We start from the raw sequence: 27901 nt of genomic DNA on the forward strand, positions 1-27901 counted from the left end.
ATGTAGACTCCTAGAGAGCTGTTGAAAAAAAAGAAAGAGTATAATCCAGTTTGACTTGAGAGAAAGCTCGGGTAATTTTTCATCCACAAATTGTAGTCCGCGCTCAAGTAATGTAAAAGTAACTGGAAAAAACAACAATTCTATTCAACACGGGTTTTGCTTTTTCTTCATCATTTTCTTGCAAATTTGATAAAAATTCAGCCCAAATTTGTACAGGTTTGTTTTTAAGGCACGCTATGACAAGGATACTGGTCTTTGACAATTACCAATATGTATCATCATCATCTCCCACTCTGCACTCTTGAAGATTTGGCTCCACTCTTCGCAGTGTTCAGCCAGTCTGACGAGTCTCGGGGCTGATTTCACAAAGCAATAAACTTCATCACCCAAGACAAAATGTCTGTATTACCGTAATAATTTGTATTGTGACCTCACAATTTACTTAGCAACTTAGCAATCTTAGCTCTTTGTGAAATCGGCCCCTGGTCTTTTTTGCCATCCAGTTCTTGATGTCATTAATCCAGATTCGCCTTGGGCGTCCTCGCTTTCGAGCACCCTCCACAGACCCTTGGAGGACAAAATTTGCCAGCGTTCACTTGGCTCCGGTGATGTGCTAAAACCACCTTCAGGAGTTTTCTCTTCATTGCTGTTGTAAGAAGGCTTGTACTGTCCAATGTGACTGTGGTGACCAACTTTCTGACCTCCAGGGGTATTTGGAGTGTGTGGGGTTTAGTGCATGCCATAACAGTTCAAATCAAAGTACTCTGCCTTTACAATATTTTCAACTAAATCGATTTTATGTAATTTATTTTGTTTGATGTTTATGTCCTCAGATGCATTTTTTCAAATGAACACTGTTGAATAATCAGTGAAAGAGAGTCAACGTGATGGGTTGCAACACATCCACAACATCAGCACTACATAAACAAGCTGATCCACAAGTTAATGATCCACCAAAAGAGGCTGCAGACAATACAGAGACCAAAAACAATGTTCATCATTCAAGTGAACTCCTCGGTGATACCAAAGAACGTACTCCCTCATCGAGACTCAATTCACCTCCTTCAGTTACAGGTGCAGAACATCCAAACAATAGGAATAGTAAAACTGTTCCTGTGCATAAAATAGGTTGGAGTGAACAACATGGCACCATAAAATCTGATTTGGCGGAAGAGGAGCAGTTGAGTTCAGCATCTGTTGCCGATGGGAGTAAGAATTTTTCTTCTACTCTCAATGATAACAAATCATCATCACTTTCAACCAAAGAGAAAAAAGTTGCTAACGAAAATGAAGTTGTGGAGATGTCGGCTGACAGCATTAAGGCAGATGAGCAGAGTTCGAATCCAACACAACAACTTTTGGTGGACATGCCAGGTGGATTAACCTTGGAGCCCACAAATCAGAAGTCAAGTCAAAGAGATGTAGTCAAAAAGTTTGGCTCCGAAAATTCCAGCGGTTATAACATTGGTGAAGAGTCGCCAAATAAAGAACAACCGGAAATTGTAGGTACTCAAACCCTTGAACGCATTCCACACAGCATTGAACAGCAAAGTGATTTGGAGAAATCTTGTGAGGTTGTTCCTGAAGTTCTGCCAGTGGATTCGTCTTATGAAATAGAAATGGAGCACAGTGAAACAGATCAGAGACCATCAAGTAAGGTACATCCGCCAGTTCAAGATTCTAACAGTGTTGGCAAAGTCAACCAATTACAAGGTGTGTTAGAACAGGAGGAGCTGAACCAGTCAGATGTTGACCAATCAAAAAGCCTTGTAAATGTAGAAGAGTATTCCAGAAACAATCCTCATGCAGGCCAACCAAAAAGCTTGTTAAAACAGGAGACACAAGATAAGCCTTGTTTACCTCAATCGGAAAGCCCAGCACAACAGGACGTTAGACATCCCGATTCAGTCTGCATCCAGTCTGCCAACCACACAGATGTGAACCAATCAATAAGCCCCATAGAAGAGAAGGCAAGAAACAATCCTCATGCAGGCCAATCACAAAGCTTGTTAGAACAGGAGACACAGGACTATCCTTGTGTGAACCAATCAGAAAGCCCAGCACAACAGGAAGGTGGACACCCTGATCCAGTCTGCCACCAGTCTGCCAACCAGTCAGATGTTGACCAATCAAAAAGCCCCATAGAAGAGATTGCAAGATTAAACAATCCTAATGTACATGTAGGCCAGTCAAAAAGCTTGACATTAGAACAGGAGACACAAGATAACCCTTGTGTTAGCCAATCAGAAAGCCCAGCACAACAGGAAAATGGACGCCCCGATTCAGTCTGCCACCAAGAGCGTTTTCACCAAGGCTTAAGAAGCTTCTGTAGGCTTGTGGAATCCGAGGAGTTGCTTGGACTTGCAGACCCTCATGTCAGTACCCTGACTCTAGAGAGAGCCCCTGCTGGTCAGGACTTTCCTTTCAAAAAGTTCCTGCTGAAACTCACAGGAATTACGGTAAGAAAATCTTCAGTTCTGCATTTTTCTGTTGCACAATTTGACTTTTACAGTTGAACAGGTCTGCTACAGATGGCTACACAGATGGGTTTATCGCGATTCAGAAACGCAATGCATTGTGGGAAGGAATATGGGGCGGTTTCTATGCAGTTTCTACGACTCGCGCACTCAACGCCTATACCTTTGTGTGGGTTCAACAGCGCCCTCTCTTGATATTTTGCTATTCGCGATAAACCAAATGCATAAGAGATACTTGTACATTACCTCCATGCCTCTAGTCATTGCACCTCTTTTTAATTTTCATTTCTTTTGGGTTTGGGTTTGGGTAGTTTTTGTCAACTTGTACATGTTGTAAGACACAAAACACAACGTTCACAGATTTACATTAAACTAACCTGGTTTGAAGATAATTGGTGGTAAAAAGCTAGGGGCCTTCTTGCTGAGTTGCTGTAGTTTTTGAGAAATGAGTGTGTTTAATTTTAATTTGTAGACATTGAATTTGTTACGAAAAGTACCCAAACCCTTAAAAAGAACAAGTTGCCTTGGATAGGTCGAGTTGGTCTTTGAAAAGCGTTTGTAACCGTTTGTTATAAAATGCGTATAGTTAGACCGATCCAAGGCAACGTGTTCCTTTAAGAGAGGTGCCTTTTCGAAAGGAGTGGGCCTACAACTGCATCTAGATCCCTTGCGTGTGAGGTCACAAAATGAAAACACACCTCACTGAGGTCAAAATGCATAAAAAGCGGCAATTGATTTGAGAATATTATTAGCTGTTCTTTGTGCGTAAAAACATGCTTGTGAGATCAGCTTCGAATTGCATTTTTCAATTCATTTTTTTTTCTTCTTCTTGTTTTGTCCCAGGAACTAAATTTGTCGGGGAATCAACTCGGCCCTCAGGCATTCAGAGTGATTGCCATGGCAGTGAGTCACAACAACACCATCCAGTCTTTAGATCTCTCCAACAATTGTTCAGATACCGATAGCTCAGTAAGTCTGTTTAATAACTTGTAGATGTTAATTATAATATCTCCCAAAAAATAGTTAATAGAGTGTCATGGCTGAGTGATTAAGAACATCAAATTCAAGTTCTGGTGCAGTCATCGGAGTGTGGGTTTGAATCCCGGTTGTGACACTTGTGTCCTTGAGCAAGATACTTTACTATAACTGCTTCTCTTCACCCAGGGGTATTAAATTTACCTGGGAGGGTAGAGATTGATATTGTGTATGAAAAGCCACAAGCGCCTTACAGGCAGCTCAGGGCTGAATACTCGCAAGGGAGCCAAGAAACATTAGAAGGGATGTTATTGACCCTATGACCAGGGAACTTATGTAAAGCGCATTGATATGGTTATGGTTATGGTTAAGAATTTGTTTTTATTATTATTATTAATCCTGGCCTACCGTTTCGACCCTAGCAGAGTCTTTCTCTTTGTTTAGCCTTTGAGAAGGACACAGCTGGGGTCTGGCCATTAACTATTGCTTGCATTTAATTATACTGTTTGATTGTAATCTGTTTGCTGATTTTAGTCTCTCAATGATAATTACCATCGGGTAAAATCCTGATGATATTAGTATACTGGATTTAATTGATTGCATTACTCAACCAACAAGACCTACATGAATTGCTTTACATCCCATCCAAAGGCCTTGCAAGCAATTGGTTTGTGTTCTTACTCATCAAGGACACAAGAGTCATGACCAGGAACCTAACTAACTCTCGAACAACACCAGTACTTGAGTCAAATCCACTAATTGTTCAGAAGTGACACTCGTCACCTTGATTGGTAGCTGGCCCATGTTAAAGGAACACATTGCCCTTGAATCAGACGTGTTGGTCTTTGAAAAGCGTTTGAAACCAGTTGTTATGAAATGCATATGGTTAGAAAGATATTTTAAAAGTAGAATATAATGATCCACACAAGTATCACTCGAAATTGCACGGTGTTCATTTTACGTCGCGAACTAATATACAGTCGACCATTTTATGGAGTCAAGATTTGGAGTCAAAGTTTTTACTCCACTAAATGGCCAACCAGTTTTCTTCGCGACCTAAATGTAAGAGGAAAACTGTGCAATTTCGAAGCGAGTTTGTGTGGATCATTCTATTCTTAAATTATCTATCTAACCTTTGCATTTAATTATAAACGGTTTCAAACGCATTTCTAAGACCAACTCGATTGATCCAAGGGAACATGTTCTTTTAATAGACCTTGCTTTCAGCTTTGTCGATACAGCGGCCAGCTACAAACAAGACCTCTACCCTGTAGTGAAGACCGGCACCTCACACTGTTATTCCCTAAGTGTATGCCAGTCAGGCAATGAGTACTCTTCTGCGTGTTGCATTTAACTCATTACAAAAATGTAAGCTCATAATGGGAGTGATTGAAACTAAGAAAGGTACTGCTGTCAGATTCTGAGTCTTGGCCTATTCTTATGATTTCTCAACAGGAATGTCTCGGGAAGATGCTGTCAATGAACTCCTCTTTGATCAACCTGAATGTGTCTAGCAACCAGCTTGGAAAAGACTTCTTCTCCCGTTGTGTTGGACCTGCTCTTGGAACTAACAAAACCCTCAAGACATTGAGGTACATTTGAATATCTGGTACAATGAACTTGCTTATACCCCCAAAGACCATGCCGATCTCCCAGATTTAAAAAAAATTATCAAGCTGGGACACTGTCAAAATCCAACGATTTGGCAAATAAAATAAAGACTACATCACAACTGTACTGCTTCTACGTCAAAATCCTCACTGACTCGCGGCCACTATGATTACACCTAGACCAATTCCGACCAAGCTGTTGTTTCTAACATTGAAAAAGTAATACTAAGGGGCTGCATTTTTATCACCACAAGATCTCACCACAATTCTACCACGCTGCTTGTACGATAATGGCGTGATGTCTCTTAAACTACTTAAAAGCTTGCCCCGAGACAAGTGACGTAGCAAGTTTTTCTATTAGGAAACCAAATTTAAGCGGTAACTTGTCACCAAGTAAGTCATTCTACCATTTATTATTCAGATCTAAATTCCAAATGGCTTTTTGCCTCCACTACATCAATGAAACATGCAGGTCTGCATTTTTTGCAACGGTTACAGAACGCTTTTCAAAGACCAACTCGATCGATCCAACGCAGATGGCTTCTGACACAGCCCCCAGGAGCATGTTTACATGGATAGGCGCTATATAAATTTCCATTATTATTATTATTATTATTATTATTATTATTATTATTATTATTATTGTCGGTTGCATAATTTTTGAGATGTTGTTTTTATTTCTTTAATAGTGCATCAAGCTGTGGGATATCCAACTTGAACGTCTTGCTGGAGAATCTCCTCCATAACTCCACTCTAGAGGAGCTGGACATCAGTCACAATCACATGACGGACAGTCAAGACTTTGCACAGAGACTCAAGGAAGTATTGCAGGTTAGTGTTCCTCTTTTCCCATCCTCCATGGGTTTGCAGAGGGATCGTCTAACTCAGATCGTACTTATCCCTCCATTCAGGTTGTTGAGCAGATGTCTTTGTAGATCAACCAAAATTTCACAGCTCTGTGTGCGAGCCACTTTTTTTTCAAAATAGGCTTTTTTTTTTTTTTTTTTTCCTGCAGGGGGAAATTTATTCAAGTTTCTTTAATGTACAAAGCTACACAAACTACTGGTAAAACCAACTACTTATATAACGATACTAAAAGAGAAATGGCAAATTGCAAAAACAGGTTTTGTGATTATGCAACCGGGCATTTAGTTGGTACACGTACATAGCAATACAAAAGGCTCCCATTTGGTATTGAACTTATTTAAGTTGTTGTTCTTAACAAAGATCATCTTATTATTTTTTATTATTGGCTAATTTATTTTTGAGATCTGTTTTACTCTTTTGCAGGTTTCAATACTGTATTTCACTTTGTTTTTATTGTCATTGTTGATTGGTAAATTTATTTATTGCATTCAACATAAATATCTGTATTCTTGTGACATTTAATATTTTTCCATTGCATTGGTAGGCAAATAAAATAAATTCATTATTTGTGTATTAACTTGCAGTCTCCAAACTGCTCTCTGAAGACTCTGCAGTTGAGGAATTGCGGCATTGGGAATGAGGGCATGAGATTACTGATGGAGGCTTTGTGTCTAAATACATCGCTGGAAAAGCTCCATGCTGGAGGAAATACGGTAAGGATACACTGATGGTCCAGGCCTTGAGACATAATAATCCTAGAGGCATGTCTGGAAGTACACGGCCACTGTGATGGGAGGCTGTGAACTCTGTTGCCCTTGGTGGTGCCCCTTCAAAACTTTCCAATAATAGAGAGGTTTATCTGCACGTTACGCGAGCAAAAACAAGAACTTGAACGTCAGAAAATTGTGTCGTTTTTAGGTGACGTCAGCACTTTGGGCTTATTTCATGCTCACCTACGTATGATGTTTGCAGGTACATATACGAACCTGTCGTGAGAAATGGTAACTTAAAGTATGCTAAAAACGTGACGCTTTTGCTAACATAACGTGCAGCTAAACCTCGCTAATATTGGAATATACTCAAGATCTGGAAGTGTCCTTTGCCAGTTTCCAAAATGAAAAATGGTCTTGCACTCTCAAAGATGAAGTTACAGGCCTGTAGAGGAATTTATACTAAAAAGCCCTTACAGTGACCAATTCAGATGCTCCTACTTTTTCTTGATGGTGTGGTCGAATAAGTCATAACATCCAAGTGGCTGCTTGTTTAAAGGCAGTGGACACTATTGGTAATTACTCAAAATAATTATTAGCAAAACACCTTTCCTGGTGACGAGTAATGGGCAGAGGTTGATGGCATAAAACATTGTGAGAAACGGCTACCTCTGAAGTGCCATAGTTTTCGAGAAAAAAGTAATTTTCCATGACTATGATTTCGAGACCTCAGATTTAGAATTTGAGGTCTCGAAATCAACCATCTAAACGCACACAACTTCGTGTGACAAGGGTGGTTTTTTCTTTCATTATTATCTCGCAAGTTTGATGACTGATTGAGCTAAAAGTTTCACAGGTTTGTTATTTTGTGCATAAGTTGAGATACACCAACTGTGAAGGCTAGTCTTTGACAATTGCCAATAGTGTCCACTGCCTTTAAGATGATTGTTTTATATGTTGCTTTTTCATGTGATTTCAATTCAGGTGGCCAACCTATCTGAGCTAACCAGCCTCATTGCATCTTGCATCAAGCACCCCGCCATGACAGTCTGTAACATCTGTGACACCTCAGTCTCTTCACAAGAACCAACCCTTGTGGTTAATGGTAGGTTCCGACACATTCAATTCAATTCAATTCAATTCAATGCTATGCTATTGGTCCTACTATGTAGGAAATTCATTATGTATACATGTGTAATGATCTGCCAAGTGCGCTTCATTGTTGAACTTCTAAAAAGTTTACTTTTAGGACTGTCACGTGACGATCTTTCTCTTTTTCAATAGCTTCGTTCTTGGAACAGCATATTTATTTGGTCTGGATTTCTCTCTATTTTTATAGGGAGCATGGCTCTGGCCACGCGAATTATTGTGATTTGTAGGGTTCTACTTTGATCAGACTATTTATAGATCGTGTGTAGGGCGTCTGTCCGTGTGTGTAGCATGGAAGCCACATGTTTGACCTTTTTGTGAACTTTTACTGTGCACCTGTGTAATGACATGTCATGTATATACTGTAGTGTTGTAACTTTTTGTGTTGTTTGCTATGGATTACCATTAAACCTATATGAGAAGTTTATTTGATATATTTTAGCTGTCATTGACTGGCATTTATTTAGTATTGATCTGTATTTTGACGAATGCTCGTCCTTTATTCTTTGGAGCACCGGAGCTCCTTCCCGTGTCTCTACACATGCAATACAGGATAAATTAATAACACACAATCATAAACACACTACTGGAAATACAATAAGATTATTTAATTAGAAAACTACATAATAAACCACTATGGAATCATACTGAAACCCACTGAACAACATCTAATAAGCAGAAAGTAAACAAAGTGATTAAACGCCTGAGGCTCATCATTCATTGAGTAGACGGACAGAGTATGGTATGAAGGAGTTGAGGTAGCTGTTTGTTTTGCATCGCAGTGACTGCCATCTCCTACCACTTCTTAGTTTGATGAAGAATTTGTTTAATGGATGGTTGGTGTTACATACAACTGCCTCTGCTTTAGATCAAACCTTATCTTTGCAAGTTTCATCAAGATCGATGTCTATCCCTAGGATTTTTTAATTATTGATTCACAACCTGTTTCATTTTACCAGTATCTTGTTTTCTTGCTCCATTGTACCAAACCCCACGTAATGTAGCACTCTCAATAACAGATGAGTAAATCAGAATCATAATTTCCTTTTAAAATAATTCAATTTACGCAAACAATTTATTATCCGACAGCCCTTTGTGATAAGCGCTGAGCAATGATTACTCCATTTCAATTGATTTACATCTACAACAGCCTGAACAAACGCCTTCAACTAAGCTTATTCACACAATCCTTTCTTGCAATTTTGTTTCTGATGCCATCAATTTCCTTTTAAGCAGAGTACCATTGCTTAACAGGTTTTATAATATTATTCGCTTTTATCGATGAGTGTAAGCACTGTATACTCATTACTTTCCTGAGTTCTGCATGTTCTGCGTGAAAAAAAATCACAGGCATGTTAACTGGATGGGATTCAAACCCACGACCTTTGCCAATCTCGAGCAGTTTCTAATATCAACTAGACCAGCTACCAGGCAATCTCAGTGTAATGGTAAAACCAAATAATCTTCTAAAGAAAATTTAACATCTACATTATTAAAATCGTTAAAACCCACATGGGATTCAAACTGCCTGTAGCCACCCGGCATTCTCGGCAGTTAAACTCGGCAGTGGACACTATCGGTAATTACTCAAAATAATTCTTAGCATAAAACCTCACTTGGTAACAAGTAATGGGTAGAGGTTGATACATGTAGTATAAAACATTGTGAGAAACGTAATTTTTCGAAATTTGATTTTGAGACCTCAGATTTAGAAGTGAGGTCTTGAAATCAAGCATGTGAAAAGCACACAACTTCGTGTCACTACCTTGGGTGTTTTTTCTTCCATTATTATCTCGCAACTTTGATTTATACCGATTGCGCTCAAATTTTCAAAGGTTTGTTATTTTATGCATATGTTGAGATACAGCAAGTGAGAAGACTTGTCTTTGACAGTTACCAACAGTGTCCACTGTCTTTAGCAGTACAAGACATCAAAGCCGTCTCTGTGTAGGTAACGGGAAGGACTTTTGCAATATTTTACATGCAGATATCCTTTGTGTAATTGCTTCTGTTCATGACTTGACAGGCAATCTATTTGGAGGTAGCACAGACACACAAAGTATGTTGACATCACTCAATGTTGCGAAATGTTCGCTTACTGATGACATCATAACATCATTGGCCAATAACGTGCCTGGATCTCTGCCTAACCTGTCTGAACTGGATCTAACTGGAAATACGGCTATTACTGCGCTTGCTTTGGGAACTCTTTCAACTCTGTTAAACGCAGGTAAGCAAATCAAAATGAAGAGTTGTATTTTAAGCTATAATTATGTGAGCCACCATTAGTTCTGGCGACAAAGTTTGGATATTGGAATGCGAAACGGTGGCGCTCTCTACTGGGTGGTTGGTGTTTGAGTATGAAACCATGCTTTTTGCTTGTTCTTTAACCCATACACTATAGCTTTGCTGAGAGGTAGAATAAAGAGGTATTGCAACAGCTCTGTTCCACATACTGCAGAATTTTATCTTTGGAACTTCTTACCTGGTACATGTTTTCCTCAATTTTAAAATCTAGAGTGTTTTGAGAGGAATGCCACAGTCAGTAAGGATACAGGTTAGGGTATCAACCACTAGGAGCAAGTTCGAGTGGGCACATTTAGTTCACCCGTGGTTGACTACTGACCAGCAATGTACATGTACATGTACATGCGCAGTGACATGTACATGCGCAGTGACACACACACTCGAACGACTCATTTGGAGGTCTGGTCAACCTTCTGCCTTTTCGCAATAGTGTCTGCACTTTACACATGTTAGAATGGAAAATGCTGTTGGGACCAGTAAAGAAACCATGGGCATGAGGCTGGTTCCAAATAGAGTCAACCACAGTAGTCAACTAATGGTCGACCAGCTTGGGTTCGACCACAGACCACAGTAGTCAACTAATGGTCGATCAGCCTGGGTTCGAGTGCAAATGATCAACCTTTAGTTTTAACCATTGTGCACACTCAAACTTGCTCTAGGACAGCAGCCTGGCTGGTAGAGCAGGATGCACCCTTCTCATCTTTTTTTACAAAGAAATTATGGTTAGGTGCCTTGCTCAACAAGGACACAAGTGTCATCATCAGGGTTCAAACCCCCACTCAGGTGCTAACAACTCCAGAGTTTGGGTCCGGTGAACAAGACCGGCCGGCCCCGACATGTCACATGATGATGATTACTAAGGTTTTCTTATTTCAACAGACGGCCAACCCAGCAACCTAAAACATCTCCATCTGGGGTCCTTCAGCATCAAGGGTCTGTCTAGCATTCTACAAGGCTCCAGCACCTGGGCCATGCTTCACACTCTTGACCTTAAAAGGTCAAAGACCACCCCATCTGAGGTCAGTGAGCTCAGGTCACTGTGTCAGAAGCCATCTGCGTTGATCGACCTGTGCCTAGAAGGATTGAAGTTATCCGGTTCTGATGGTTTGAAAGGTTTGCTGGCTTCTGCAGGTTAGTGTGTAAAACTAAAAAGCATAATGGAAAAAAAAACCTGATATATGTAATAACAATGATAAGTGATGCTGGATCACACCCAATTTTGCGATACAATCTAGGACTGGGGGAAAGTTTTCAAATGTATAAGTGCCATGGAAAGCTGAAAATCGTTGTGCACAATTTCTGTGGTTCACCGTTTTCTCTGTCTTTTAACTCTTATTACATGTTTGTTCTTTTTATTATACTGCATACTTTGATAACTGTATTATTGTTCTTTACTGACTTGGTCTTTTTAACAGGTTTTGTTTGCTGGTTGAGTTCTTTACCATGTGTATAAGGTGCATTCATTATTACTATGTTTTGTGCTCAATCAGTGTAGTCAATGTGGCTGACATTTTGAGACTTGGGCCTTGTCTGAACAGCTAAAGCTAGATCACCTCATCATCATGCGTTGAAGTACATGTTTAGGGTCGCCCTTATAGCCACAGTCTTAGCAACAGTCGTAGCTGTAGCCAAATCTTACTTAGCCGTAGCCACCAAAGCCTAATGCCTTGTCTGAATACAATGTATCGGTTACGGCGTTCTTGCTATTAGCAGCAACAACCACCTTAGAGCATGCACACATGTTGAGTAGTGGAGTGGTGTTGATTATCAAGCCAGTGTCGTATAAATTTGAAAATGCTGAATTGTTTTAATTTTGTATGTTGAATCTTGCATGGTTGTAGGGAAGTTCTTTTACATGTATTGATTTTCAAGAATGATCTTTTCATTCAAGTGTGTCATTTGCATATTTAGAGTTATCTTCAATTAAATTGTATAAATTGTAGCAAATGTAGTATGTGTATGTCAAAATGTTTTTTCTATCAAACATATTTCTTTGTTTTCTATTTGTGTGCATTTATTGGTAAACTACATTGTTTCTTATTTTTCAGGTATGCATGTTTTTTATCAGCTGATGTCCTCCGACTCTTGTCTTGTTTTTCATATTTGTTTATCTAGTGACACACCATCGAATCTCATTTGTAACCTTATTTGTTTTGGCATGTTGTTGATTTATATCTTTGTTGACTTATCATGTAAATTTATATCTTAGTAAACATTTTCTTTGTTCAGCCCCAAATCATTTAAAATTGTTACCAAGTAAATGCCCCTTCTGGTGTATTCTTTAATTTATACATGTATGTGGTACATATTTTGCAATGCAGGATCAACTTGTAGTTTACAGTCCCTGTCATTGGCCAGTTGTGCCCTGCAAGACTCTGATCTTCAACCAATCACAACAGCTGTTAGTGAAGGGCTGGCCATTCACTCCCTCAAGTTATCAGCCAATAGAATTACAGATAAAGGAGCGGTTAGTCTGATGCAGTCTTTTCTATCAAGACGTGATGGTTGCTCATTGGTGGAATTGAACCTGTCCAATAACAGAGTAAGTACATAACAACCGTGTTCTCAAGAGTGCAATCTTGTTGGGCAGTCCCTAGTTTTGTGGATTGTCCTACCAGCAACAAAGTACATGTGTAAACTGTAAGCAGTAGCAGAAACTATTATTGCTGCGTCTTTTGTACGGGACGTAAAGCCTTTGGTCTTGTGTGCTGTGTAATGCAACTAAAAGAGTGTCATGGCCTAATGGTAAAGAGCATCAAATTCAAATTCTGGTGCTGATTCACCAGAGTGTGGTTCGAATCTCGGTCGTGACACTTGTGTCCTTGAGCAAGATACTTTACTATAATTGCTTCTCTTCACCCAGAGGTATAAATGGGTACCTGTGAGGGTATAGAGGTTGATATTGTGTATGATAAAGCCATAAGCGCCCCACAGGCAGCTCAGGGCTGTATATATTCCTAGGGAGCTGAGAAACATTACAGGGATGTTATTGGCCAGGGCACTAATGTAAAGCGCATTGATGAAATGCGCTATAAAAGAATTTGTTATTATTATGATTATTAAAAGAACCCAGTCTACTTATCAAAAAGGGAAGGGTTTACCCCAGTGTTCCTGGTTTGATTGGCTGCATATTGTGGCACAGCTGCTTGTAAACCATTCTATAGTGAAGTTATAGGTCTCATACTTTAAGAGAAACGTAGCTCCACAATACCTTGCAGGAAAACACTGAATGTTGAAGCGTCTTGAGCGTCACTGAGTGGTTGATATGTGCGCTATAAGAAGCCACTATTATCATCATCATCAGTTGGTTGCACAGCAGGCGGACACAAGCTTTTCCCGTTCTATCCTGTCTTATGCTAGTCTTCAAATCTCCAGCAGGGAAAGCAGAACATCCTGCGACAGCATGACCTGAATAATAAACACCAGACATTATTAAAATCTAACTCGCATTTTTATGCCGTATTACTGCGCTTGGCAGTTCTATGGAGCATCCTTATAACATCAATTTAATGTGAACATTAATACTCAAGACTTCATTCATATACTCTTACTTTCTTGTATGGACATTCAGCTCACAGATGAGAGTGCGGACACAGCTGCCAAGATGCTTGTCTCAACATCACGGCTTCGCTCTCTGCTCCTGGGGCACAATTCCATCGGTGGGGAGGGTCTAACCACTATGGTGACTGCCCTGAATCCTTCAGAAGCATCCAGCCTGAGGATACTCGATGTCTCAAGTCAGGACTCCCATCTGGATGAGACTGACTTGATTGATTTACTCAGCTTAGTGGCTGTGAAACTTGGTGAGAAATGTTGTTTGTAAACTGTAGTTTTCATTTTCACACCGAATATCTGTTATTTCTTTCCTTTTTTCTCATTTGTTGGTGATTCTATTTAAAGGTTTACAGTTAATTTGTTTTACAAAAATAGGAAAGAGGCGTGTCATGGCCAAGAAGTGAGAACATCGGAATGAAGCTCTGGTGTTTCTGATTAGCAAAATAGTGGTTTGAGTCCCGGCCTTGACACTTGACCATTCTTGTTGAGTCCTTTGTATGGGTATAAAGCCATGTATGGTGTTGTGTAAAGTACGTAAAAGTACCTAGTGCACTTATCGTAAAGAAAAGGGGTTCAACCAAGGTTTTTTTTTGTGAGATGTTGCCCAACTCACAAGGCCGGACGGCCACTTCAAGGTGAAGGCTACACTTAACTCATTTGGGCTATCATTCCAAATTAACTGCCACCAGGGGCAGGCTGCTACCCACTCCTGCCGTCGATTTCACAAAACTCTTCCTAACTTAAGACTAATCTTAGGACTTAGGACGAGTCCCAACACTGCACTGTAGCATGCAGACCTTACGATTAATCCTAAGTTAGGACGAGTTACTCGTCCTAACTCGAGACAAGAGGAGTCCTGACTCTTTGTGAAATCGACGGCTGGGGCTAAAACAGGTTTACCTCCTTCAAAGTCCCCAAGGAAGTAGGCATGGGTATCATCCACTATAGGAGGTTCATAAAGATTTGCTTTTCAATGTAATTTGTTTTAATTGAACATTGATATTCTTTCATAAGGTTACAAGATAGAAGAGGGTCGTCCATTGCTTGGAGGAAGCCCTCTTCCTTCCCATCCCCATGGGCTGACGATACGGCTAGCCGGCCTTGGTGGATCTCCCGACAACGGACAGTACCTTGACAGTGTGACAGTGAGGACGGACTACACTCGTAGCCAATCACCATCGCTGTCTCTCCAACATGTATTAGAGATTGCTGATTGGCTGAAAGGCTCACTAACATCAGGTAAGGATCGCTCTTATTGGTTGGCTGGATTGTAGGAAAATGTCAGTGAAGACCCTTTGCATTGCAGAACGCACCTCCTAAGAATGCAGGAGACAATTCCTTTGACATGTTTGAGCACAGTTTTGACCCTCAAGATGAGGGACAAGATAGGCGCATGGGGTCTATAAAAACAGGTCTGGAAATACTCGCAGTCCACATAGGCCTTGGCCTCCAGTGCCCCTGGTCTTGGCCTTGGTGCCCTTTCAACAGTTTTTGGTTGACTTTAACATTTTCCAATGGAAGTGCCCTTTTTAAAATAAGGCATTTTTAACAAGGTTCAAAGATGAAATTACAGGCCTGTAAGAACTGATTGCATGATTGTGTGAAATGCTACTGAACAAAATAACAATTTGATTGATTTGAGTTTTACCATAATGTGATATAATATTATTATTTGTGACATTTTAAAGTGTATCTGATAAACTAATTATTTTATTGCTTGTTATTGTTGTTGATACATGTATGTGTTTTTTTCCTTGTGTAATTTTTGTTGTGCTTGCTATGAAATGTGAATATTTTGATATGTTCAAATGACTACTTTTGTGACTGTATGACTATATATATGATACTTGCAAACTGTGTTTTTATTACTTGCTTGAAATTGTTTCTAACCATTACTGTCTTTCTTGTGTGGTTTTAAATGCATTTGTTACAAAATGTGAGGGTTTGACATATTATAATACTGTGACATTTGTTTACTTTTGTCTCATGAAGAAGGCACTGTATTCACTGTTTGACTTTTATTGCATTTCGTTGTCAAAAACTAAATGTCGATCCAACCTTTAAGCTATACTCTTTTTTATTGCTTGTGCACTTGTTGTTGACAAGTGCTACTTTTATTTGCGGTTTCAATTGCATTTGTGAATGTTTTGATGTGTTAAATTGCTTTTTGTGTTTGTTGAAATATTTGCATTGCTCATTAATACTTTTTATGGAATTTGTGCTACAAAATTATCATTATCATTCTGTTTAACTTTGTGTATTTGACATTTTCTTTTTCTATCCCAACTTTCCTTTTACAGGTTTTCTATCCCACTTCTGAATTCCTACACTGTTTTAAATCAAGTTTTTAGTTGATATTAAGATTAAATGTTTGCTCAGCAGACAATTGTTGTTTTGTTATATTTCGAAGCCTGGGATTTCCTTGAGCTTTAAGGACTTTGTAGTAATATAGTTTATCCCTGTAAGTCAAGACAAATGTACCCCTTCATAATAAACAAACATAACTTTATGTCCTTCCCCAAGTATGAATATAGTTTTCCATGTAACCAAGCCACTCATGCTTGACTTTATTTATACCAGGCCTACATGTACGTAGTCATCAACTGTGAAATTGTATTCTTGCTAATACTGTAGGATTGTACTTGATTTGTGAAGGTTTCTAGTATGAAGGCCTAGTTAAGATTAAGTTAGTTTCAAGTTTAGCAATGATGAGGTTGTTTAATATGTTGCAGCCATATCTTCATAATCTCTGATTGTAATTTTAATTACGAGTGCAAAAAGGAACCATACTGCAATACCCCCTTCAGCCTCATTTTTGTTAATATTGACTTTAATGGAAGGAAATGCCTTATTCTGTGGGATTCTAATTTGTTTAAGAAGGTTTTAGTTTTAGGCCTAGTGAACATTTAGTAAGTGTCAAGTTACGCAATGATGAAATTATTATCATGCTGTAGCCATAGTCTTCATAATTTCCTGATTGCAGTTTTGTATGATTAATATAAGTGCAAAAGGAACCATTCTCATTTTGGTTTATTGACTTTAAATGGAAGGAAAACGTAGATGGCTGCAGCATGGTTAAAGTGACTAGTATTCTAACACATTATGACCTCGTTGGTTGCAGGAGATACGGAGGATTGCAGCATGACAGCAGAGGAGTGGTCTCATGTTATTGGTGTGGCTAAGGACCCTTCCGTTCCATCCTGGCTACAGGTGATGATGATCTTTATTGTATACCCCTCAACCTACATGTAATCAATTGACCCATTAAGCCCCACTAATCATAGCAAATGCCTCAAAATTACACCCAAGCAGCCTGACATGTGTGTGATCATGATGAGAAATAATGCCATTGACCCCTTGCACGCACGTCACCTGCAGCGACAGTGGCACGCTTGCCATTTTGGTGGTCAATAGGTTTACGTGTAGATGCCGCTTAACATAAAATGCGCGGTTCACTGACGGTGGCATTGACCACCAAAATGGCGCATCCAAGATTGTTCTGATGAAGACGTCGGGTGAGTTGGGTCAATAACAAACTTTCATGGTGTTGCTTTTCCGCAAACTTGTGGGCTTTTGGAAATCTTGTCATGCTTACAGGGTAATGTCAACATTTCTGGGATAGATGTGTGCTAAGGGAAGTAATTTGAAGTGTTCCCTGCGAGGCCTTAAAGTAGAATTCTTTGCTATGCAAATTTTTTGCTATGCCAAATTTCTTTGTATAACAGGTCTATAATATTCGAAACTGAACAAACAATAGGACTTTGTCTTTCAATTTTGCTCTTGTATTAGGCAAGTTTGCTGGAAAGTTCCAGGATTTTATTTTGGTTTTTTAAAATTAATCTCACAGGTGTCTGCCCTTCGCTCCCATGCCATTTACCTGACTGGGTTACCAGCTAGTGTTTCAGCTGGTAAGCTGGAAGGGGACTTAGAATCCGAAGCTGACTGCCTCGTTAAGGAAGTCTGCGTAATGAAGGTAAGCATATAGTTGTCATCTGGGCCCAATTTCATAAAGCTTGTGAGCATAAAAACTTGCTAAGCACAGAAAAATCATGTTTAGCGGAAACTTGGCCACCAGTAAAAAAAATACTGCCATACTCTGTTATGTTGCAGCTTGTGCCCAATTCGTATTTTGCTTAGCAAAGAAATTTGCTAAGTAGTATTTTCTGCTTAACAGCTTTATAAAATTGGCCCCTGTTTGCAGGATTTGCCCTTTACTTTTTTAGTGACTAGCCAGCAGGGCCAGTTACATGTAGCTTGTCATTAAACTAGTCCTTAAAGACACTGGACACCTTTGGTAATTTTCAAAGACCATTCGTCTCACTTGGTGTATCTCAACATGCTTGTATGCACAAAATAACAAAACCTGAAAATTTGAACTCAATTGGTTGTCGATGTTGCGAGATATTAGTGAAAGAAAAAACACTATTGTCACACGAAGCTGTGTGCTTTCAGATGTTGATTTCGGGACCTCACAGGTGAGGTCCCGAAATCCATTTAAATATTTTAGTGAGAAATTACTTCTTTCTCAAAAACTGCGCTACTTCCGAGGGAGCCGTTTCTCACAATGTTTTATACTATCAACAGCTCTCCATTCCTTGTTACCAAGTAAGTTTTGATGCTAATAATTATTTTGAGTAATTACCAATAGAGTCCAATGCATTTAACTGAAGAAAAAAAAATAATGTTTTAATTAACAAACAATCAAACATTTATGTACCACACAAAGAAGTCATGGGGAAAAATCTATAATTTGGGGCTGAGGAACAGAGAAAACTGACTAGAGAGGGACTTGCACTAACGACCTCTGGATTAAAGTGCCAGCACTGTACCAACTGAGCTATCTAGCACTATGTTGACAGTCTCCACATTTTGTCAACATCCTTGTTCAAGGGTTTCCAATCAGAAGACATTCCACTGTTAACTGCCGTGTAGCCAGGGATCTCGCTGCCTATTAAGCTTAGTTTAACAGAGCTCCCTCTGAAGTAATGTAGTTTTTGAGAAAGAAGTAATTCTCCACTAAAATATTTGAATTTGATTTCGAGACCTTCTGAAATCAAGCATCTGAACGCACACAACTTTGTGTGACAAGGGTGTTTTTTCTTCCTTTATTACCTCGCTTTTCGACAACCAATTGAGTTCAAATTTTCACAGGTTTGTTATTTTGTGCGTATGTTGAGATACACCAAGTGAGAAGACTGGTCTTTGACAATAACCAAAAGTGTCCAGTGTCTTTAAGCGTTGTTGTTTGAAACTTATTTTGTTCTTTTTAATACTTCCTATGTACAGTTTAACTTTCTAGTTGCCTTGCCCATTCAAATACCTTGCTGCTGTTTTTTATTTCTCAAATTTATAGTGCCTTTTGCATAATTAACTAGAGTCTCTCTTTTAACGATTTTGTATTTTTAATGCCCATTAGTGCTTTTATAGTTTTAAAAAATCATGTTTTAATTAACAAACAATCAATCATTTATATACCACACAAAGAAGTCATGTTCTATATTTTTATACTGTATGCCATGTTTTAATAATGTCCTTCTGTAATGTCCCTTTTTGTCTCTTCGTAAATTGTGGCATCAGGAGATTAACTCGATAGTAATTTAGTTTACTCTTTTAAAATCCTTCAGGGGTGCTGTTTTTTTTGTTATTGTATTGTATGTTCTTGTTTTTGTTTTCTTACTGTTCTTATTGTCTGTGCTTGAATTTTTGCCTGTGAAATTAATAAATGAAATGAAATGAAATGAAAAGTTTGTCTGTCTGTCTTGTCTATGTCTATCCACAGGCTGATTACTAGCCTGGTACAAACGTTGGCCTGTCAAATCAGCCTCTATACTGTCTTTGTTTTTCCCAGCCTATAACAACTGGGCCTATTTTGTTCAGTATTACCTTGAATATCGTATTACTTTGTAAATAACAGTATGTGAATTGAGTTGAAATTTAAACCTGTCACATCCAAATTGACAAATACCCTTTTTCCTTATAGGATTTCGTTCAGCGGAAACCCAATGGTATAGCTTGGGTGTTACTCGCTGATGATGCATCTGTACACAAGGCTTTGAAGTACTTCTATGAAGGCAAGGTATGTTAACATTTGGAGCAAATTCAGAAGGTTTTGGGGGTTTTTTTTTTCGTTTTTTTTTTTTCAGTGCGAAAATGTTCAACTTGGTTGGTCGCTTGTATTTTTTTGCTGGATTTTTTAAAGTCAAAGTATATGATACCAAGGTATACCTTTGGATTTTGGAACCGTTCATTTGTTTTAAAGGCACTGGACACAATTCGTAATTATCAAAGACCAGTCTTCTCACTTGGTGTATCTCAACATATGCCTAAAATAATGAACCTGTGAAAATTTGAGATAATTGTTTGTCAAAGTTGCTAGATAATAACGAAAGAAAAAACACCCTTGTCACAAAAAAAAGGTTTTGTGCTTTCAGATGGTTGATTTCAAGACCTCAAAACCTAATGCTGAGATCTCAAAATCAAATTTGTGGAAAATTACTTCTTTCTCGAAAACTACGTTATTTCAGAGGGAGCTGTTTCTCACAATGTCTTGAATTATCAACAGCTCCCCATTACTCAATACCAAGGAAGGTTTTATGCTAATACATATTTTATGCTTATTTAGAGTAGTTACCAATAGTGTCCACTGCCTTTGATTACACTCAGCTCAGAAAAAAAACCAATACAAATTACTGTAAATGTTAATAAACAGATTGTACTACTGAACCATCTTATTGACCTGAAAAGTTGAATGTCCATTTTGACATAATTTTCATTTAATTTATAATCTCCAATTCTTAATTCAACTTTAACAAGAGAAACGGCACACCCTACAAATTCAAACTTGGGTATTCTGGTTTGTACTACATGGCTTACATTTGCTTTAATTACATAAAAAGTCAAAACTACATGTACACATGTACGTATAGAATGAATACACTAATACTTACAATGAGTACGATTAAATTAAAATTGGCTTCTGACTGGCACCCCCGGCACAAAGATATTGACAAAAATAGGGACACCGCCAACAAAGGGCCAGATAGCTCAGTTGGTAGAGCGTGGGCACTTTAATCTGGGGGTCGTTGGTTCGAATCCAATTCTAGTCAATTCTTTGTTCAACCCCAGAAATCATTACAAAATTTACCCAGTTAGTTTCCCTTGTGGGTTGTATTGATAAATTAAAATGACATACAAAAACAATACAACTGTCAATACAAAAATAAGGAGTTAGCATAATATTAAGGTTGGATAAATCAACCAGATTAACATTTAGATGAGAAATTGAGTTTGTGAATAGTCAAAGTTGTCTTCTCTAAGGAAGTGTTTTTTTAATTTTTTTACTTACAATTTTTTCCAGGCCTACAAATTTCTGTGACCATTCCTTTTATTATGCTTTATGTAGGCTTTGATGTTCAGTCAACCCTACATGATATCCTGTATCAAGCTGTCAGTCACTGCCAAGGACTCAACTCTGGAAGATGAGAGTAAAGCAAGGTGGGTAAAAAATAAGCTTTAAGGTTATCTCCGTGATTTACCATTTGATCTCTCCGTAGATTGAAAGTTGGTTTCACCGGGAAATTTGGTCTCAAATTTCCGCGGGGATCAGTTTTCAGATCTCCTGGGTGATCCAGTGTCAGATATTGTGTGTCATTCAGTTTCACCTCATCGCGGTTATAAAGTCACAGGGATACCTGGTGATAAAGTCTCGGGGCTCCCTGGTGTTTTGGACCGGCATCTGGAGTGGCATGCAGAAGGTGTTTGCCTCTCACCAAAGTGGCCCTGGTTCGATTTCTTGCTAGGGTCATACGTGTATGTGAGTAGAGTTGTGCAGTGGTTCTCTCCTATGCCGCAATTGTTTTTCTCCAGGTTGTCTGGTTTTCCTCCCGGAAAATCAATTACTTTTAATCTCTGTGCTATGAGGTCATGGTTTGATGTGAGTGGTTGCCAAAAGGCCTACAGTGCATGCTACCGGACCAATTTGGTACATGTAGCTCTTAGGTCATTATTTGAAGAATGTCTTTTGATCCCCAAGAAAAATATGTGAACATTCAAATAATAAACATAACAATAATGAAAAAGACATTTTAAAGCGCCTAATGCAAAAGCCTCTATACTAACAGCACAAAGAGAACAATGAAACATAAATTGATTGAAAGATATATTACAAGATTAAAGCAGATTGCAAAGAAGCAGCTTCATATGTACAAGTGATTTTTTTAGGGACTTGAATCATTGTAAAAAACTACCCTGGCAAATATGAACAGGAAGACTATTCCAAAGAAATGGAGTACTTCAGGAATGATTTTTTACCATTAAAAATGTTATTGGTTATTGTTAATTGTGATGAGCAATGACTGTTGAGATGATCGTAAAGTCCGAGTAGGGGAACAATGGTGAACATGTTCAGATAAATATGAATGCCTTTTCTTATTGGAGATTGCCTGGAGCTGGTTGCCTGTCTGTAAACTTCCAGGTGTGACATAGGCCTAAGGCACTCTTGCATTGCCTGCCTGTAGCCACATCCTTCCAGCGGCGTAACTAGACATTTTCATTTGGTGGGGCAAGTGGGGGCAATGATTAAATTTGGGGGGGCCAAAGAAGTGCAAGATTATTATTAAATATGTTAACTGATATATAGTTGATACACACCAATGCAGTTCTAAAACAGTCTACATAGTCAGCAGGTAACAAAAGATTGCGAAAACAACAAAATCTTAGAGAACATTTTGTATAAGATAAAACTTTTCGACTGTATAAAAGGATTAAATTACCAACTGTAATCACCAATTACCAATTTAGAGTTGTACAAAGCATTCTCAAATAGGCTCTGTGGGTGTGTAAATACCCAAAACATAATAACATAAGGCCAAGTAAAAATAGAAAAATATAAATGTTTAGCGTCCCCGCCCGCTTCCTTTTTACAGGACACCTCCTTTTTTGTTCTTAATTTTTTTTATGCACATTTTTTTTTTGGTTTTTTTTGAAAAGGGGTTATTTTAATAGATCTCAGCAAAAAAAAAAAAAAAAAGAATGTCTTGTCTAAATGCCTTGACCAAACTGTTTCATTAATGTTTTGTGTGTTTCAGCAGCAGAAAAAAACAATTGATATTTGACATTCATGGCGGCCATCTTGAAATAAAAAATAAAAAAGCCCCTCCTCCTTCCTTTTTTTGAGAAACCCAGACACTAAACATGTTTCTTATTTTTACTTGGCCTTATTGTAATAAGTGTAAGCCATAAAAAAAAAAAAAAATATACAGGATTTAAATTGTGGGTGTTTCATTTTAGTTATGAAACGGATATTTAAAATAGGCCTACCTCTCAATTGCACCGCTTTCTTCAAAGGGAAGAAATGGTCTAAGCAACCTTTTTCGCTGGCCATTTTGCTGTAGTAAATTTCTCTGTAGTGCATCTTTCTACCTCCATGAGCTGACTAAGTTCTGTTAACGGAGCTATTGGTCTGCGTTCAGACCACCACGTATTTAACAGAACTTTGTCACATCCTGCACTGTCTGTAACCACAAAACCACAACAAACATTTACCGCCAATACGATCGCGCGCGCGTTTCCATGCATTTTTCATTTTATAGTCCAGGGCTTACTGATATGAATAAAAGTTTTCCTTTTTACGGCAGCATTTTATGCAACCTTAAACGATTTATATATTAGGCCTTTAAGAGTATACTTTTCTCTGATTTCATATGGGGGGGGCAAGAGGGGGGGCAAGGGTTCTGAATGGGGGGCGCTGGCCCCCCCCTCTGGTTACGCCACTGCATCCTTCACAATTCAACTCTTCAATTAAGAATTATTAGCTCTCCCGAATTATGATTTAAATCTCCCAATAAATCAGTCAACTCTGGGATTTCATTAACACTAAGTACCTGAGCGGTCATAAAACACAGATCTCCTAGGGGATTTTATCTCAAACCTTCTCTGTCAATTTGTCACAGATGACTTTGCTCATCAGTGACATCATCCATCTACTCCTGTCAGTCATGAGACAAGTGGAGGCAGAATTCAATGTGAACCCTTGAAAGATCTTGACTGAAATTGTTCTTGCCTCTAGCATGACATGATTATTCCCCAGAGAATTATCCGGCAGTCTGAACATTATTTCATTATTTCATCTATTTCATACTATCCATCCATCAATGACAAACCAGATGAAGAAAATGTCAACAACAAATTTATGATGTGTACAACAACATGGGCTTAGAGTTGAGACGGGTACATATGTTCACTGTGTATGGCAAACCTGGTAAAATTTCATCGTACTAGGGGGTCAGGTTGTCCAGACAATGAGTAACTCTTCATACTTTTTAATGGGATTTTAGAGATTTTGAGGGCTAAAAGCAGCTACAATGTTTGACTTACATCCACTCACTCTACCGGAATTGTCAAAGCGTAGGTCAGGTCCCGTATTGACATTTTCCCATGGTAATATAGGTTTTCTCTGTCAATTTCGGTAAATGAGCAGCCAATTCAACCACCAAGCTATTCTATTTCGCGCGAAATCTAATGCTACTAAAAAGAGTCATTCGATTTCGTTTTATGATTAGTCAAATGTAATGTTGCGTCATTCGACTTAACAAAATAATCATTCAATTTAAAAATTCGTCAAAGCAGCATTCAAATTTGCAGCAATTCTTGATGCGTGTGTGTCATGGCTGATTTCTGTATTTGTAACAACTGGAGAGGCAAAACAGCTTTTATTAAAATGCATTAAAATTAAATTGACTGCTCATCTGCCGAATTTGACCGAGAAAACCTACATGTATAGTATTCAGTTGCATAACAGGGAGAGGAGGGGGGGGGGACATAAAACGAAAGCAGAAACCAATGGTTCTATTTCATACATAAAGCAGCTCCCATAAAATGATGTCTTTGCCCCCCCCCCCTCTCCCCAATTAAAATAGAAAATATATCTGGTTAGACCATAGAGCTATGAATATTGACTAGAGCGCTAACAACCCGTTATACACGCACTAAGGTTTTGAAGCCGTGTGGGCGCATCCATGTTTATGTATAAACCAATACAAAAGCTTGAAATTTTGTAGGCCAATTGTACGGCTATTTGCATGATAGTGCGTTTGTTCTTTTTTATGTGTCATCAAAGCAAAAAATGCAGCAAAAAAATGCAACTGCGAGCGTCAGGTGCATCATGTTTAAAAGGCGCGTATACTTTTTTAAAGTACTTCAATCAAGTCAAAGTTTTTTGTAGCGCGGACGTACGCAAGTGGACAGTCGCGTACGAAAGCGCACACACTGAATGTAAAATATTTCGCGGCAATTTGTTTTCTCTTAAAATTAAAATCGTTCCGAACTGCCGCATTACATCAAACATGTCTGCACCCAGGGTGGCTTCAAAATGCAGAGCAAGTTAGCGCTCTAGTTTAGTCAATATGTATAGCTCTATGGGTGAGACTCGGTTCATATCTAAAACAAAAACCACAACATTTTAAGTTGGTATTTCACAATTTTTCTAGAAAATGAAAACAAACAGCAATGATTGCCATGGATCTTTGGGCATAATATTTATTACTTTAAAATAAATGTTTTCCAATCACTATTTGAGGGGGCTAACAATTTTTTTCCATAATCAATGTTGATAACCCCGTAAATTGCTTCAAATGACACCCTATTTTACCAGAATGGGAACAATGTAAAATTTAAACATTAGATGCAAAAAATAACACCCAGATGGAGTGATTAATGTACACAAAGGACCCCCCTGTAAGAATACACAACATATCAATTACACATCCAATCTATGAGACGCCTGTCTCTTAATGACAAACCCCTATAAGTACACTTCACTAATGACTCTAGTCATCTGAGACTAATTAATGTGCCAGATGATGACTAGTTATTATCTTTATGACAAGTCGAGACCCGTCAAAAAACCTTGGTGGTGTGAGATTACCACCCTAAACTTTTTCTCTACTCAGAGCTGTCAAATCTCCTTAATTTGTACAGACAGTTCCCTGGAAAAAAGTTGTATACTTTCTATGTGTTACATAATTAACAAAATTAATGTGAAATTTTTACTGACTTTGGAACCTTGGCGGTGTGAGATTCCCACCCTGTTGTTTGTTTCCACTCAGAGCTGTCAAATCTCCTTAATTTGTACAGACAGTTCCCTGAATATAGTTGTACACTTTCTATTTTCTAATGAACAAAATTAATGTGGAATTTTCACCGACCGTGGAAATTTGTAACCTATTATGTTGTTTGTAATTCTAAATAGTGTCTTTGATTGTGGTCAAATCATTGTGATTGCAAGATGCAAGCGTTGGTAACTATGTTTAAATCCCACCAGTGCACAATATGTATTCGGATTGGGTTTTCAGCCCCTAATTGATTGGGTGGGTTTCAGCCCCTATTGATTGGGTGGGTTTTCCCTGGAACAATTTTTCTGAGTTTTCCCGCCACATCTAAAACTGAAACTTCCTTTTGTTGTCTTTTCTCCAATGGGTTCTTGGCTTGTACAGTGATTAACTTTTGCTTAACAACCAGAATCAATAAATGCAAAGAAAGTTTAAAATTTAAACGTTTTAGTGGATGGTTGGTTTGGTAGCAGTGTTGTACATGTAGTTGAGACCCAGTAGTCCAAGAATGACACTAGACCTGAAGGCTCCTCACTGACACTGACACAGGTCTTAAGACCTCCAACACTGGTCGGTAGTGGTCATACGTTTACATTCACTAAACATGTAGATTGAAACTAAAGTTGTTCTTTTCCATTTACCTATCTTTAAATCCTCATCAATGCATACACATGTCTTCACAATACTGCTCCTGTTTATCAAGGTTTATCAACCTGGACTTGGCTCTGGTTCAGAGAGTACACTCTTGGCAGTTCAAATTCTTATGCATTTTATCAAGGTTTATCAACCTGGACTTGGCTCTGGTTCAGAGAGTACACTCTTGGCAGTTCAAATTCTTATTCAGAGAGTACACTCTTGGCAGTTCAAACTGGACTTGGCTCTGGTTCAGAGAGTACACTCTTGGCAGTTCAAACTGGACTTCGCTCTGGTTCAGAGAGTACACTCTTGGCAGTTCAAACTGGACTTCGCTCTGGTTCAGAGAGTACACTCTTGGCAGTTCAACCTGGACTTGGCTCTGGTTCAGAGAGTACACTCTTGGCAGTTCAAACTGGACTTCGCTCTGGTTCAGAGAGTACACTCTTGGCAGTTCAACCTGGACTTGGCTCTGGTTCAGAGAGTACACTCTTGGCAGTTCAACCTGGACTTGGCTCTGGTTCAGAGAGTACACTCTTGGCAGTTCAAACTGGACTTCGCTCTGGTTCAGAGAGTACACTCTTGGCAGTTCAACCTGGACTTGGCTCTGGTTCAGAGAGTACACTCTTGGCAGTTCAACCTGGACTTGGCTCTGGTTCAGAGAGTACACTCTTGGCAGTTCAACCTGGACTTCGCTCTGGTTCAGAGATGACACTCTTGGCAGTTCAAATTCTTATGCATTTTCCCCATGCCTTCAGATCCGTCTCCCTCATCAAATTCGTTCAGCTCAGACACTTGTAGTTTTCAAGAATTGCCTTAAAAACTTTTCCGTTCAATTGTTGATGGCTAATTTTCTTTCTCATTATTAGTTCTTTTAATTTTTCAGTTATTTTACTGTTTTGTGAAAAAAGCTGTGGTACCCTGTGTATTTCATTTCATTTTCATTTTTTTCACTTATTAATTTCACAGGCAAAAATTCAAGCACAGACAATAAGAACAGTAAGAAAACAAAAACAAGAACATACAATACAATAACCAAAAAAAGCAGCACCCCTGAAGGATTTTTAAAAAGTAAACTAAATTACTGTCGAGTTAATCTCCTGATGCCACACTTTACGAAGAGACAAAAAGGGACATTACAGATGGACATTATTAAAACATGTATAAAAATACAGTATAAAAATATAGAACTATACAAGCAGTTAAAACTATAAAAGCACTAATGGGCATTAAAAATACAAAATCGTGTAAGAGCGCTCTTTAAAATGCCTGTTATTATAGTGAAATGGGTTGGGTAGGTATTGATTGATTGTAACTGGATTTTGTCATTGGAATCTTTGCAGCCGAGATTTGGCAGCTAGAGCCCAGGAAACGGCCAAGGAGGATGCAAAGCACCGAGCTCTGCTTGAATCCAGCTATCAAGCCTCACAGGAAAGACATGAGTATGCTAAAGCCAACCCTGCCTACGCTGATGGGAGAATCTGGTAGACAGGGACAAGACAAACCATCTT

General features: G+C 38.7%; 1 protein-coding gene across 1 annotated transcript; it reads left to right on the forward strand.

The window, feature by feature from the left end:
• Positions 1-1359: 1359 nt before the first annotated feature.
• On the forward strand, positions 1360-27901 carry LOC117288045. Its single transcript, XM_033768728.1, has 16 exons — positions 1360-2459; positions 3321-3446; positions 4908-5044; positions 5752-5893; positions 6514-6642; positions 7624-7744; positions 9815-10018; positions 10975-11226; positions 12417-12637; positions 13667-13898; positions 14665-14889; positions 16772-16860; positions 17498-17623; positions 19631-19726; positions 21053-21144; positions 27734-27901. The coding sequence occupies exons 1-16, from the start codon at positions 1368-1370 to the stop codon at positions 27876-27878; spliced, it is 3429 nt and encodes a 1142-aa protein (XP_033624619.1). The 5' UTR covers positions 1360-1367; the 3' UTR covers positions 27879-27901.

This window comes from Asterias rubens, chromosome 3 (genome assembly GCF_902459465.1).
Source record: "Asterias rubens chromosome 3, eAstRub1.3, whole genome shotgun sequence".
NCBI lineage: Eukaryota > Metazoa > Echinodermata > Asteroidea > Forcipulatida > Asteriidae > Asterias > Asterias rubens.

Coding starts and splice junctions, on each gene's coding strand:
- LOC117288045 (XM_033768728.1), top strand. CDS start 1,368: ATGCCAGGTGGATTAACCTTGGAGCCCACAAATCAGAAGTCAAGTCAA. Junction 14,890..16,771: donor GAAAGGCTCACTAACATCAG/GTAAGGATCGCT, acceptor CGTTGGTTGCAG/GAGATACGGAGGATTGCAGC. Junction 16,861..17,497: donor CCGTTCCATCCTGGCTACAG/GTGATGATGATC, acceptor TTAATCTCACAG/GTGTCTGCCCTTCGCTCCCA.